We start from the raw sequence: 15,987 nt of genomic DNA, 5'->3' as shown, positions 1-15,987 counted from the left end.
TAAAGACCATTCAACTACTCTTTGGATACACTTCCTTTTAAATTTACTTGAAAGCGACATTCCTATTAATGCAGTTTTTTCCTTAGAAAAACCTTGGGATATTAATGCTTTATAACAATCATAACAAATGCAATAATTAATGTATGTATATATCTATGTATCAAAATTTAAAACCTGGCTGAAAAACAGCACGATTTTCTGATGAGAACCACTTCAGATTTGTCCATCTCTAACTCTGTGTGAACACACCCTTACAGAGCCAGTCCAAAATTGTGCTCTCTAACTTGACTATTAAAGGGGTTGCCTGATCTACGGTTACAAGTCTGCAGTCACTAAGTGACCGCAGACTTGTCAATCCTCACATCACGTGTACTGCGCATTGTCAGGTTTCTCCGATGTTGGCGTTATTCTGACTAAATGGGCGAGTCCTCGCTCAATGCAAGCGTACTAAGCGAGTCCGGAAACAGTTGAATCAGAATGTGTCTGGAAGTACAAATATCACATACTTGTGGTCGCAAAGCTCTCGACATTGGCACCGGAGAATATTCACAACATGCAGTGCGCGATGTGAGAAGTCACAAGTCTGCACACATATAGAGGGACTGCAGACTTGTTTATTTAGAGCGGACAACCCCTTTAAGACTGGGCATGGAGTCTTTAGTGGCAAATGTATCAAGCAGATAATTGCCCAACTAACTATGCCAGATCAAACAGTATGCATGCAGATATGCCAGCAACAATGCCCAATAATGCCAGCACTTATCTACACTATAAAACGGACTCTGAGCTTTGTTTTTTTTTCTTTTAGGGAGGTGGAGGGGTAATGAGGGGTTCATACCGAAATCTTTCTTGTCCTGCTGTATCCCAGATCTGTAGCTTCACATATTTACCACCAACATTTATTATCTTAGAGCCAAACTCTACGCCTATAGTGTGATTGGAATCTTCTTTAACTAGAAAGGAAGCAGAAAATAATACATCGATCATGGCAAGAAAGCACAAGGTTACTGTCAAAGATCAGTAATTATCAGCATGATCCTCTTCATACAATACTAATACAAGTAATCTTACTTATGGGGGCATACTGCTTATAGGGAACATCTACTTTATCTTTAGTGGTGACTTTTAGGCCAACGCTCAAAGGTTTTCCACCTCACACAGTCACCAAAGATTCTCGGCAGCTTCTTGGTCCCACTGTCATGCTTCTCCACGTTCTCTCCCTCCTCTGTCCTGGTTGGCACGTGAACCCTGCAACCACTGCCTGGTTTCAACTGCCAGGCACCAACCAGTTTAAAATTGGCACTTATAAAATTGTATTTTTTCGTAGGTTGCCATCCAATAAAATTAATTACAGAGCTGTTACTCAACCTTTCCGGGTCTAGTGAGTTCAACAGTTCTGCTGACATAGATGGCACAAGCCACTAAGCCCAGTGATTGGCTTCAACAGTCATTTGCGCTACAGACATGACGTCACAGCTGCACCTACCAACATAGACCAGGGCAATGGCCCTCAGAGGGTGTATAACTGGTCTGTGTCATTTTAGAACTCAACCCTATGGAAAAATACAATTTTAAAACATAGGTAACAGAAAAAGTCATCTTACATCAACATGAATATTCTAGCTACGGTATATAACCCAGAGGGATAAAAAACAAGTGTAGGTTCCTCACATGAACACAACCTATGTAACAGTACTCCAGGCTCCTAACTTACATTTCTTCTCAATAAACTGGTGCAGCAGGCAGGATTTTCCAGTACCGGCATTCCCAATCACCAGGAATTTGAACAAGAAATCTGAAACGCAGTAAGACAGTAAATCACAAAGTGACCTATGTCGACAGATACATATGACACACCATGGTCATCATTGTTACAGGCAATGAATAAGACGTGCCAGTTTAAAGGGAACCTGTCACCCCCAAAATCGATGGTGAGGTAAGCTCACCGTTATCAGGGGCTTATCTACAGCATTCTGTAATGCTGTAGATAAGCCCCCGACGTTACCTGAAAGAGGACAAAAAGAGGTTATATTATACTCACCTGGGCGGTCCCGCTGTGGTCCGTGGTCAAATGGGCGTCTCAGGTCCGCTCCGGCGCCTCCTATCTTCATTCCATGACGTCCTCTTCTGGTCTCCGCGCCGCGGCTCCGGAGCAGGCGTACTTTGTCTGCCCTGTTGAGGGCAGAGCAAAGTACTGCAGTGCGCAGGCGCTGGACCTCTCTGACCTTTCCGGCACCTGCGCACTGCAGTACTTTACTCTGCCCTCAACAGGGCAGACAAAGTATGCCTGCGCCGGAGCCGCGGCGTGAAGACAAGAAGAGGACATCATGGAATGAAGAAGGGAGGCGCCGGAGCGGACCTGAGACGCCCATCGGAGCGGGACCGCCCCTGGGTGAGTATAATCTAACGTCTTTTTCTTCTCTTTCAGGTAACATCGGCGGCTTATCTACAGCATTACAGAATGCTGTAGATAAGCCCCTGATGACGGTGAGCTTACCTCACCATCGATTTTGGGGGTGACAGGTTCGCTTTAAAGGGAAGCTAGAAGCAGAAAATTTCTGAAACTTCTTGAAAAAAACAAACAAAAACAAAACAAAACAGGAAGTCAGAGCTTAAAACAAGCCTAACAGCCAATTTGAACATTATGATTTTTTTTGTGCAGAAATTTTGTGATATAGAGAGACATGAAAATATAATTTAAGCATAAGTTCATTTTGCTTCTCTTAAGCTTTTAAGGTTTGCTGCATTGCAAGTCAACTGCATTTTGTGAAACTTACTTTATTACTCCGTACCTGCTGACCACTACAGTGAAATATCACATTTAACCCCATAAGTCTCCAACAAAATAAATGCTAGGCACTTTACAAATTAAAGGGATTGTCCACTACTAGGACAGCCCCTTCTTAATCAAAATGTTTGGTGTCAATAGAATAATAAAACCTATACTTACCTCACATGCCAGCACTCGCTCTCCCCGGGGCTCTGGTGCGGCAGTTGTGACCCCGGCGCCCACTCAGCACCGGTGTAACGGTCTTCACCTTCGGACAAATCGAACATGAAGAGGAAGTCGGGGCTGCAGATGATCTCGGACTTCCTCTTCATGCTCAATGAGACAATAATATATTTACTACATTAAAAAAATTGTGAAACGCATCAGGTGTTTGGTGGGTGAGCTCCTTATTATTAAGTATAGTTAAACAACAACTGGATCCTCTATTTTTACTACCATACTATTATATGGTCATCATTTTCTTTTTATTAATTATTTGGGGTCTTCATTTTTGGGGGTTCCCACAGTGCTCACTCACCAATCTATCTTTGTGTCTGTATGTTGGTTTGCATGTCCTTTTTTATCATTTGTACCTAATGAATTTTGAACGTATATATTTTTTAGATTATTTCAGTCCTGGCCCATGTTGTGTTTAAGCCTTCTTAAAAACATAACGTGTGAACATACCCTCATGGCGATGCTACTTTAGCATTTTAGTATCAAACTGCCATTTTGCTTGTATCTACATACTTAGCAGAAGATGTTTTGTTCCTGAATTATTCACAGTGTTGGACAAATTCCGATAACAATTGCAACCACAAAATCTTCTGTGCTACTCTTGTAACCAGTCCCGCTGGCATACTGAGCTGGGTCACATTGCCAGATCCTAATGGGCTATGGTTTCATTTGTCCCATCAAATACTAAAGAGCGGATGGCAGATTACAGCTGCTCTGCATTGATTTCCATTTCCTGGGAAGGCAAATGATAGGCAGCTCACATGAATCATAGTCGGGGCTAGGGAATAAGAATTGCTGAATGTAATACAAGGATGAAGGGGCATACCATGTGACTTATACCAACCTTTTGGCATGAAAACATTAGCAATGAGAGAGGCTAGTAGGTTTAACAGATTTTGCTAATTATTAGAAAGTACTGTTTAAGGCAGGGGTCTCAAACAAGCAGCACGCAGACGGCCGTCAGGCACTGTAGACCCCTTAGCATCCCTGCCTGGTTCAAGGGATCCGCCGACAGCAGCGTTTATTTCACCAGAATGTGCATCCTCAGACGCACATTCAATTGAAATGATGTACCTACCTGCTGCGGTGGGGAAGTGGGGGAGCGGCAGCGGCGGAGATGCAGGTCATGGGAGGCAAGAGCCGGCTGCCGCAGCTAACCCCTGTGCCCGCTGCTAAAGAGAAATAACTCTCCATTTCTCTTTAATATCGGGCACAGTAAGAGCAGCCGACGGGCGATATTAGAACAAAATTAGCCACATTTTTTGTTTCACTTTTTTTCCCCCTCCTCTATAACCTTGGGACATAACTACAATATGGGGACCTGAATGGGGACATAACTACAATATGGGACATAACTAAAGTATGGGGACCTGGATACAGGGACATAACTACAACAGGAGTGCACATTTGTTATCACCACATCCATAATGGCACAAGCTCTAAATAAAATAAAATAAAAAAATTAAAGTTAAAAATGTTCAAAAGGCATATAGAAAAAAAACCGGTATCACTAAAAATGTCACTTTGTCTTTCAAAATGCGGCCCCCCAAATAATTTTTTTTTCTATATGCGGCCCAATTACCGAGCAGAGTTTGAACCCCGATTTAAGGTCTGCAGCGGAAGAGAACAAAGTCTCTAGGTCTCAGCAGTGATGGTGGTGGTGGCTATACTGATGCATATCGTGTCCTATAGTCAACTACACTCTTATCCTTTTAGAATAGTAATGGTACACTTAGCTGATGGTTGACCCTTATTCATGGACTGTTTGGCTCCTTTTGACATGATCCCTTTGATAGAAATTTTTGAGGCCACAAAGTTTTGCACTTCCCTGTTTGGGGCTCCACTCTTTGTGCAAGGTTCTGTTCAACTCATCAGGTTTGATCAATTAATGTATCTCATGTGAACAATCCAGATGTATACGGAAATGTAGAATATTGTTGTATTTATGAAAGATATGGTCAGCAAGATGTCATACAGGGAAGACCTCGCTGAGACTTCCCTGAAATAGGAATATGCCATGATTTATCTGCTTATAGGGAATTTGTCAGCAGGTTTTTGCTACCTCATCTGAGAGCAGCGTAATGTAGGAAAAGAGAACCTGAATCCAATGATGTATCAACTTAGTTTATTGGCTGCTGCAATTGTGACAAAATCAGTTTTTAGATGTAGCAGAGCTCAAAAGCGAACCCCACCCATACTACAGCTTTCTGCGCACTGTCTATGGACAGTGAGCAGCTTATCAGAGGAGGGGGCCTGGTTGGAACAGGGCTCACGTGCACTGTAGTCCGAGCAGTGATAAAGCATGAATTGTATGGAAATACCAGTATACAGCCTAATAAGCGAAACCTCCCTGAAATCTGTCTCAGTCTCTACATTACGCTGTCTTCAGATTACATGGGGAAAGGCGGCTGACAGATTCCCTATAAAAGGGGTGTTCTTTTGAGAAGTGCACCAATCCACAGGCTGTCGCAATTCTGGGTTGACGGGGTCAGGAACTCCTCTTTGACTGACTTCAGGTCAATGGCATAGCGTGAGCATCGACCTGAACGTGCAAACTCCTGATGCTGATGTATCAGCTTTTTCTGCATCTTCAGGTATGAGAAGCTCAGGGCCACAATGCCTCCCATCTCCCAGCTATAAACTGCATTCATCAATAATATTTTGCTTTTGCCAGCGGTGAAGTGACTTGTGTCACATGCTGGCTGCAGCCAATCAGTGACCGCTTACCAGCTGACGCCTTTACCAATTCTCCATAGCACATGCCCGCTCTGACAGAATATTCATAAGCAGTAGCAGACCAGTGGCTGCTGATTGGCTGCAGCCAGCGCATGACACGAAATCATTTCACTACCGAGAAAGTCAGTGCGGACATCACAGGCTGCTGCAAAAGGTTTGACACGGTTTTTATTTTACATCAGTCCCTGAATTAAACACGGGTTGTCCAGTAGTAGACAAGCTAATGCTAATAGTTTATAAATATTTGTGTGCGTTCACATGTTGTGGCCATGTTTCTTTTTTTCCGGTTTATTAGTAGAAGAACCTGCAAAGTTTATTGCCTTCAAAAAAAAAAAAAAAATTCAATGCAGCTTCAATGTGTGAATGCAGCTATAAACCAATGCAAGGCAGCGTCACATTACCTAGTGCTCAGTGAGCACCTAATAAAAAATAGTAGGTTTGGGTGCCTTTCTCTAAAGTCGGTACAAATAAAAATGACTAATGGAGGTATACTAGTGAAGCTGTAAAGGGAAAGCGGGTCAATAAATACTCAACATTAAAAATAACCTTCTTGTCGTCATTATTGACTATTCCTGCATGTCAGACAGACCCCAGACCTAGCAGAGAGGAGAAGCAGCCACAAGATACTTTCTAGCTGCCATCCATCCTGTACTATGGACATCTTTCCCTCTCCTGGAATATAGACAAATCAGATTATACAAATGTTAAATGGTGTTACCGGCCCAGCACTACAGATATACTAACAATCTAGTATGACAGGAATAAAGCCTATTTCGAGCTCATGTTTCCCTCTGAAGCGAGTCTTTATTAGATCTACCGTGCGGCCAGCGTAACCTTCATCTACCATAAGGCCATGGACTATGAACCTTCCTGCCAATTACAACTGCTCAGCATTTAATACCTTTATGACAAATTCACAACCAATCTCCTGTTTCATCATTAAAAAAACCCAAAAGGCTTATGCAAATCTAAAAGGTAATATTATTGGATAGCGCTTGCAAGTAAAAGGAATTTTGTAATGTACTGCTTATCAAATTTTTCACCTATTCTGGAGAGATCAACGCTTTTCTTTTGTGAGCAGCTTGTTGCCTTGGGGACCGACCACTGCAGCTAGACGTAGAACATGCGTAGGGCTTACAGACTCATTTTTATTGAGCTTGTGAGTACTGTTTTGAAGCTGGCCAGGGTCAGTAGAGTGCATTGTTACCTCCTAATCCCAGCCAGCTTTAGCACAGTGTTTATAAACTAGGTAGCTTTGGTGGTCAGTCTCCCAGGCAACCAGATGTAAACAAAAGTTTTAATAGCTCAAGAAAGGCTGCAAATTTAAACAAGCTGTAAATTGCAGAATTGGTTGTATTTACCATTGCTATCCAACAATATTCATTAAGATGGGAATAACCCTTTAATAGGAGAAAGATCTAGTTATCCCCATTTTGAAATATGGATCAGTTTTGAAAGTGGCAGACTTGTAATACTGATACAATACTATCTGTAGTACACATGTAATTCAGAGCCGTTTAGGTGCCATTGAGTTCATGTGAAACTCACCAACACTTCAGTATCGGATTGTTATTTTTCATCCTTTCATCAAAGAATGAATCATAACCATAGAAAATATATAGGATGAACTATGAATGAGGCTGCAGAATATGAAAAGTGACTCGAATCCACACTTACAGTATATATCAGTATTTGTAACCCAAAGTCAGGAGAAGCGCCAAAGAAAAGGTGCAAATCTTTCCACTATCATTTTTCGCCATGTTTCATTCCTGGTTTTGGCTTACAAATACTGATGCAACATACTGACCAAAATATGAGGACGACTGAGGCCTACATCTGAATGACAAAGCAGAACAAGGTCAGGATCCCGGCAGTAAGCTCTTTTATAGACACAATCGGGTTCTGACTTTGGAGTATACTTCAGTAATTTATAGTGGCATATTCACATACGGATGTGCTGCAGTTATTGGTACGTGGTGGAGAAGACCAAATCGTGTTATTGAAATTGACCACAGTTCTCATGCATTTACTGACCAAGAGGTATTTGCAGCGTGGGTCTGAGCCGTGCGGCATGACAGCTAGGTGTAAATGCACCACTAAGCGGTGAGCACACTTTGCGTTTTTGCTGCGTGTTTTTTTTTTCAGTGCAGATTTATCACAAAAAGAGAAGGTTTTTCAGACGTCAAAGTTAATGAGAATCCTGAAGTCTCATGCACACTTTGCAGATTTGGTGCAGATTTACAGGATGGCAATTCTTTCAGCATTTTTGCTACAGATTTCACCCATACTAAGGTTATATGCACATGTTGCGGATTTGATTGTGGAATTTTCTGTGCAGATTCTGCATTTCTTGGCAGAAAATGCAGGTCAAAATCTGTGTTTTTGGGGAATTTTGTGCGTTTTTTTCTGCAGATCTGCTGTGGATTCTGTAAGGATTTCATACTCTTTTTACCCCTGTGGATTTCTATTATGGAATGGGTGCAGAAACGCTGCAGATCCGCAAAAGAATTGACATGGTTTTTTTTTAATCTGCTGCGTTTTCCGTGCGGATTTTTCAGCACCATTAGCACAGCTTTTTTTCCCATTGATTTACATTGTACTGTAAATCACTTGCAGATCTGCAGGAAAAAACGCTGCGGATCAGCAGGAAATCTGCAATGTGTGCACATACCCTAATAAGTGGGGAAAAATCTGCACCAAAAATGCAAGTAAAAAAGACCGCAAAAACAGTCATTATTGCAGCTGTGTTTTTCCTGCCAAGAGATGCAGAAATGGTGCCAAAAATTCTGCAGAAAATACTTACGGCTATATGCACACATTGCAGATTTAGATGCGGATCCGCAGCGTTTTTGGAAGCACGGAATTGCATCAAATCCGCAGTGTAGTGCACAAGCAATGTTAGCGCAATGTTAGTCAATGTGAAATTGACATTTGGTGTGCACATGCTGCGGAAAAAAAATGCGTGGAATTGCAGCTTTTTTTTTGCAGCATGTCAATTCTTTTTTGCGGATCTGCAGCGTTTCTGCACCCACTGACTTCCATTGTGTCAGGCCAATCGGCAGCAAAACCACAGGTTTTAAAGAGATCTGCGGATTTGCTGAGGATGTGCCTGCGAGAAACGCTGCAGGTCGGGAGGGGGAGTGTGTGGGAGGAGTGTGGGCAGATACTGTGTGTACGGGTGTTTGTGTGTGTCTGCGGGGCTGTGTGTGTCTGTGTGTGTGTGCGGAGATGTGCGGGGCTGTGTGCGTGTGGCTGTATATGTGTGCGGGTCTGTGTGTAGCCAGGCATCTTTCGATGGAACTACCAGTCCCATCCGGCTATGCCTGCTACAGTGACAGGTAGCGGGATGATGGGACAGCAGTAGTCCCATCATCCGGCTACTGTCTTCAAGTGTAAAAATAAAAACAAAACACATACACATACAGTACATACACATAACATACAACGTACAGTACATACTCACCAATCACCTAGTCTCCGAAGCCCTTGATCCTCTGGAAAAAAATCACATAATAAACCAACCTATACTTACCTTTCCGCCATAGTCCAGTTAATAACAAGTGTCCCACAACAATCTCCCGTGTAGAAGAGTGACATTGGGTGATATCCATGCTCTACAGGGCCTCCGCGATGAACTAACAGGCGGAGGTAATCCTCCACAATGCATCCCTACGCTGCTGCAGGGAGAGAGGTTACCCGAGTTCACTCTCTCACCGGCAGCGCTGTGTGGGAAAATTCCCAAGCAGCATTGCAGTAAAGAGAGCCTGAACTCAGGTAACCTCTTCAGCGATGCACTGCAGGAGCCATTATCTCCTGTGAGCGCATCGTGGGAGGCCTATAGAGCAGTGATATCACCCGATGTCACTATTCTATAGGGGAGATCATCGTGGGACACTTGTTATTAATTGGACTGCGTCGGACCAGGGAGTATACTGTTGGTTTATTTTTTATTTTTTGCAGGTGATCGATGGGTTCGGGGAATTAGGCGTGGTTGTAATTATGGTGAAATTAAGAATATTAAAATACTTTTTTTCTGGCTGTGTCTTTATTTAACTCTTTCACTACTACAGAATTAGTAATGGATAGGGGTCTTATTGGCGCCTCTCCATTACTAACCAGGCTTAATGTCACCTTACAATCAAAGTGACATTAACCCCTTAATACCCCAATATCCATGGCCCCACTCTAGGCTATGAATATCAGCCTGCAGCTGACTGCATAGCCTTTTCTGGCTATTAATTATAAGGGGACCCCACGTCTTTTTTTGGAGGGGGGGTCCCCTATTTTAATAGCCAGTTAAGGCTATGTATACAGCTACAGGCTGATATTCATAGCCTGGGAAGATCCATGGTATTTAAAATATGGGGGAGAGTTAAACAAATTTGTGGGGTTACCTGTCTTACCAGGTTTTCTAGGCTGTGGCTTAATAATCTACCGGAGTTTTTGGCAATGGGATATATATCAGAATGGCAAGCTATGGGGATTTGATATGTCTGTCAGATTTTAGAGCGGTGGGAGTTGAAACCCTTTTCCCAGGTGCAGTTGGAGTATGATCTTAGGACATAAGAGAAGAGCGTGAGCTGTCTAATTGGGAAGGAGGGGGGAGGGGTGGGTAAGGGAGGGTTAATGTTGGGGAAAATGTGAAAATACATGTATTAATGTCAAATATTTTATTGAAATTTTATACTTAAACTATTTGAGTTAAAAAAAAAAAAAAGAAAAAAAAGATCCATGGTATTAACCCCTTCCCAGGCTATAAACATCAGCCCCTAGTCGCTGGCTTTCCCTCTCTGGTGCAGAAAATTGTGCGGGAGCTCTTTTTTTAATTTTTTTTTCTTCTAGAAATTAAACAGATATTGCGTTTAAGGCCGGTGTCAAACTCGCACTAGTCTCTCGCATCAATACCCGCCACTGCCACTCGGGACCAGAGTGTGCGGCTGCATTTATTTCTATGTAGCTGAACGTTCCGGTCCCGAGTGCCGGCAGCACTGCCGGGTCCTGAGCTAGAGGGACAGGTATATCTATAGCTAGATGAATAGATATATCCGCCGTACAGTTAAGTCCCACGCAGTAATCCATATACTCTTCAGCCTGGGAAAATGCCAGCTGATTTTCCCAAGCTAAAGAGTTCATTTGAGTTCATGCCACCAGGGGGCGCAGCTTTGGCGACGTCACCACTAGTCACCGAAACGCCACTCCCTGCATTTCATTCCCATTCCCCAGTCGTTTACAGCCGGGAGAAGTCGCATTAGCAGCGCTCCCGACTGTAAAATGTAAATGCCCCCAGATATGGATTACTGCGTGGGACTTAACTGTACAGCGGACAGGTATGGGATATTGTTGCTTATTTATTTTGGAATTTTTTACAGAACGAGGACTTCGCTTGGATTGAGAGTGCAATAAAAATGTTAAACCTGTGTGTTTCATTATTTAATTAAAATACTTTATTCTTAATGTGTGTGTATTTTTAACCCTTTCAGACTATTGGATTAATAAAGTATAGGTGTCTTATTGACACCTCCATTATTAACTAGGCTTAATGTCACAATAGTAAGGTGACATTAACCTCTTATTACCCCATATTTCTCGCACCCATAGACTTTCATTGGCGATTCTCAGCCGATACATGGTGCAAATCGCAGCATGCTGCGATTTCTCTCGCACGTATAATACGGCCGAGAAAACAATGGATGATAGGAGCTGCCCCATAGATTAACATTGGTCTGAGTGCTATGCGATTTTTAATCGCATAGCACTCGCGTGTATTTCTCACTAGTGTGACCCCGGCCTAATTTTGGGGATCATAAAAGTGCGTCTTATAATCCAAAAAATACGGTAGTTAATAGAAGTAACAACAGACTCCTTTGCCCAGAAAGTTAGTTTTTACATTGCTGTGTTCACTTTTTCTAGAGCTTTTTCAAGCAGGTTCCAGGAAGGACGCACCTGAAATAGACGTTGTGTACACACCCTCGGGGCTCATTCACCCAGCAATTTTTGTATTATAGGTTCTGTCAGTTATTTAACCCCTTAGTGACAGAGCCAATTTTGACCTTATCCCCTTTCTGCCATCGGACAGAATAGTACATCCGATGGCAGATCCCCTGCTTTGATGTGGGCTCCGGCGGTGAGCCTGCATCAAAGCCGGGACATATCAGCTGTTTTGTACAGCTGACATGTGCCCGCAATAGCGGCGGGTGACACATCACCACAGGGATTCCAACACCCCGCACCCGCAGCTCGGACTGGGATCGCGTCCCATTCTCAGACCCTAGCTTACTTCGCATAAAGCCAATTGCTTTACTTGTGTCCCTTTACTGCGGGGCCCTTCACGTCATCTATTATTTCTACAGCAAGTGAGGTTTGACAAAGGCCTACTACGGGGCCGAAACGTTACCTCAACATTGCTTTACCTCAACATTGCTATGCTACTGTGGTGAATACAATAAATTATCCCCCTTTTTGCATTTGAAAAAATCCAAAGTTTGTATGCGGCTGTTATTTATGAACTTATGATCTCATAATAACCGGGAGAATCATAATGGCAGGTCAGTTTTAGCATTTAGTGAACCTAGCAAAAAAGCCAAACAAAAAACAAGTGTGGGATTGCACTCTTTTTTGCAATTTCACCACACTTGGAATTTCTTTCCCGTTTTCTAGTACACAACATGGTAAAACCAATGGTGTTGTTCAAAAGTACAACTCGTCCTGCAAAAAATAAGCCCTCACATGCCCATACTGACGGAAAAATAAAAAAGTTATGGCTCTGGGAAGGAGGGGAGCGAAAAACAAAACTGCAAAACCGAAAAAAGCTCCGGGGTTTAAGGGGTTAATGACAGGACAATTTTTATCACTGTCGCTTTATGAAGTTATAGCTCTGGAACACTTCACCGGATTCCACTGATTATGAAACTTTTTTCCTGACATATTGTACTTCATGTTAGTGATAAAATGTATTCGATATGACTTTCGCTTATTTATGAAAAAAAAAAATTGGCAAAAATTTGGAAAATATTGCAATTTTCAAACATTTAATTTTTGTGCCCTTAAATCAGAGTTATGTCACAAAATCACAAAATAGTTAAAAAAATAACATTTCCCACATATCTAACTTTACATAAGCAGAGTTTTTGAAACAATTTTGTTTTTTGTCAGGAAGTTATAAGGGTTAAAAGATGATCAGCGATTTCTCATTTTTCCAACAAAATTCACAAAACCAATTTTTTTTTCCCAAAAGTGACACCGTTATAAAATCAGCACCCCTCAAAGTGTTCAAAACCACATGAAAAAAAAGTTTATTAACCCTTCATTTGCTTCACGAGAACTAAAGCAATGCGGAAGGAAAAAACAAACATTTAACTGTTTTTTCCACAAAAAAATGTACCTTAGATCCAAACTTTTTTATTTTCCCAAGGGTAACAGGAGAAAATGGACCCCAAAATGTGTTGTACATCGACACCAAGTATGTGGGGGTAAACCACTGTTTGGGCGCATGGCAGAGCTCGGAAGGGAAGGAGCGCCATTTGACTTTTTGAATGCAAAATTGGCTGGAATTGAGATCGGACGCCATGTCGCGTTTCGAGAGCCCCTGATGTGCCTAAACATTGGAACCCCCCCCACAAGTGACACCATTTTGGAAAGTAAACCCCTCAAGGATTTTATCCAGGGGTATAGTGAGCATTTTTAACCCACAGGTAAGACACAGGATTTGATGACAGCGGAATATGCTAGAGCTATATAAGCAAAGAATAAAAATGAAGTTGTCAAATTGAATATGTCATCATTAGTCTTGAGTGCAAGTGCTCGCTACTCCAGTTTGCATCGGGTGCTCGGGTATCCACCAAATATTGTGGGTGCTCAAGTGACATGCTCAAGTCCCTGCTTTGCATGTTTTGCAGCTGCTGGACACCCAAAAAAAACATACGGGAATCGGCGGTACTCCATGCATACCTGACTGCCCGATGCAAACTCGAATAGCGAGCAAGTGTGCTCAAAACTAACCGTCATATTGTTTGTTTGTTTTTTCACTTTTGAAAAAACCCTACTCTAACTCCAACCCTAACCCCAACCAATGGAAAAAAAAAAATTACAATCTTTTTATTTTAGATTTTTTTTTTCTAACAAAGTTGGTGACAAAGGGGGACTTGATTTACTATTTTTTTTTTTTTAATTTTGATCACTGTGATGGAGTCAATCACACTGATCAAAAGGAACCAATAGGAAAAATTCCCTCTGGTTGCCGAGTACAGGCCGGCAGATCTCGGCCGGCGCACTGTGCATGTGGCCGCCATTTTTTCCCAGGAAGATGACGCAAAGCGCCGGGGGACAGATCAAGAGTGCGCAGGGATGGCGGAGGTATCAGGGGACCCCATTTCTCTTTTCTCTGATATGCTAGGTCAGATCAGAAGAGAGAGAAATTAATTTTAAATCAAACTTTTTTTTTTTGTTTTGTTATTGCCATAGGTGAATAACGCCGATCATGTAACAGGGGACTTTAAAAACCAGCCCTGATCATGTTCTCCAGGGTCTTAGCTACCCCCGTTAGCCGAGACCCCGGAGATTTTCTGATGTTAGAGGGCGCTATATCCTTATTTCTCAGCGCCAGAATAAGTACCCTTAACTGCTGCTGTTCTAAGGTGTATCGGCGGTCGTTAAGTGGTTAATGGACAAAATACGGGAAAATCAACTTCAATTGTTTATTTTCACAACAGTTTTTCTGCTGACTGATGGTCCGCAAAACCCCCCCCACAAAAAGCAGAGAAACATCGTATTTTTATCTCATTTCAAGATCAAAGTTGCCCATTCAAGTGAACATGAAAAAGTAAGCACTCAGATGCCATGTGTGCGCCATCCAAGTGCAGTCTGTAATTGATGGGAAAAGCTTGGGAATTTTTTTTTCCCTTTTAATTCCATACAAAAAAAACCCCAGCAAAAAAACAGACGTTTCGAGGCCCGTACTGTTGATAACAACAACAAAAAAAAAAAATGCACATGTCAGCGTGTTTTGCCACGGACACTCAATGGTTACTTGTTGGTTTATGATCCTATTATTTACACTTAGAGTGAAACTAACTGCCAATGAAATCTTGCTCCCCGGGCCGTCCGGGAACATTGCACCAATTCCACACATAGGGACCTTCCTAGCAGAGTGCTGCCTGTCTGCCTCCATGGCTTCTCCCACTCCCTGCACCGGCCGCACTACACCTAGCACCGGCCCTCAGCCCCAGGCCCCGCCTCCATACCGTACGTTTCAGACATCGCGGTCTGCGACATGTTGGAATCAGCAGTCAATGTCGGCGGCCACTGGACGCTGCGCCGTCAGGATGAGCGCTTGGCTGCCAGACCGGGAAATGCCAGGGGATCAGAGGGACACGGACCTGCGCCGCTCCCCACACACCAGTCCTCGCATTATTCCGCCTCCTTCCCAGCTGACAAGAGCGCGCATGCGCAAACTGCTGCTCTCTCAAGTCCGGCCGGAACCTCAGACACGCACCAAAACAATACACACGTGTTACCGCCTGGGGTCACGTGGTTTTACGTCTTGTGTGTTAATTGTGTAATCTCGATCGAACCTGACCCTTGTGCTGTTGACTGAGTGTGGTAGTCAGGCATGTGCCACACAGTGCTGTATAGCAGGTATACACGCCATATTAACGCATTGTTTGGCACCTATACACGCCATGTTACCATGCTGAGTGGCAACTATACACGTCATATTACCACGCTGTATGGCACCTATAGATCTTATATTACCGCGCTATACAGCACCTATACACGCCATATTACCGTGCTGAGTGACAACTATACACGCCATATTACCACGCTGCATGGCACCTATACATCTTATATTACCGCGCTATACAGCACCTATACACGCCATGTTACCGTGCTGTGTGGCAACTATACACGTCATATTACCGTGCTGCATGGCACCTATACATCTTATATTACCGCGCTATACAGCACCTATACACGCCATGTTACCGTGCTGAGTGGCAACTATACACGTCATATTACCACGCTGTATGGCACCTATAGATCTTATATTACCGCGCTATACAGCACCTATACACGCCATATTACCGTGCTGAGTGACAACTATACACGCCATATTACCACGCTGCATGGCACCTATACATCTTATATTACCGCGCTATACAGCACCTATACACGCCATGTTACCGTGCTGTGTGGCAACTATACACGTCATATTACCGTGCTGCATGGCACCTATACATCTTATATTA

At 43.0% G+C, this 15,987-nt stretch overlaps 1 protein-coding gene across 2 annotated transcripts in view; it reads right to left on the bottom strand.

The window, feature by feature from the left end:
* Positions 1-15,250, bottom strand: part of RAB4A (RAB4A, member RAS oncogene family) — an 89,208-nt gene extending 73,958 nt beyond the window's left edge. For both annotated transcript variants that reach the window (XR_013221749.1, XM_077289124.1), the window contains exons 1-3: positions 14,983-15,250; positions 1,715-1,795; positions 839-953 (exon numbers count right to left, since the gene is read on the bottom strand). Coding sequence is in view for 1 of the 2 variants with exons in the window: in XM_077289124.1 (XP_077145239.1) it covers positions 839-953; positions 1,715-1,795; positions 14,983-15,013 (227 nt within the window). In the remaining variant the exon portion in view is untranslated. The remainder of the gene's footprint in view (positions 1-838; positions 954-1,714; positions 1,796-14,982) is intronic.
* Between the last annotated feature and the right edge of the window lie 737 nt (positions 15,251-15,987).

The sequence above is a fragment of the Ranitomeya variabilis genome, chromosome 2 (genome assembly GCF_051348905.1).
Source record: "Ranitomeya variabilis isolate aRanVar5 chromosome 2, aRanVar5.hap1, whole genome shotgun sequence".
In the NCBI taxonomy this organism is placed as follows: Eukaryota; Metazoa; Chordata; class Amphibia; order Anura; family Dendrobatidae; genus Ranitomeya; species Ranitomeya variabilis.
This window is presented reverse-complemented; position numbering and strand designations above follow the sequence as displayed.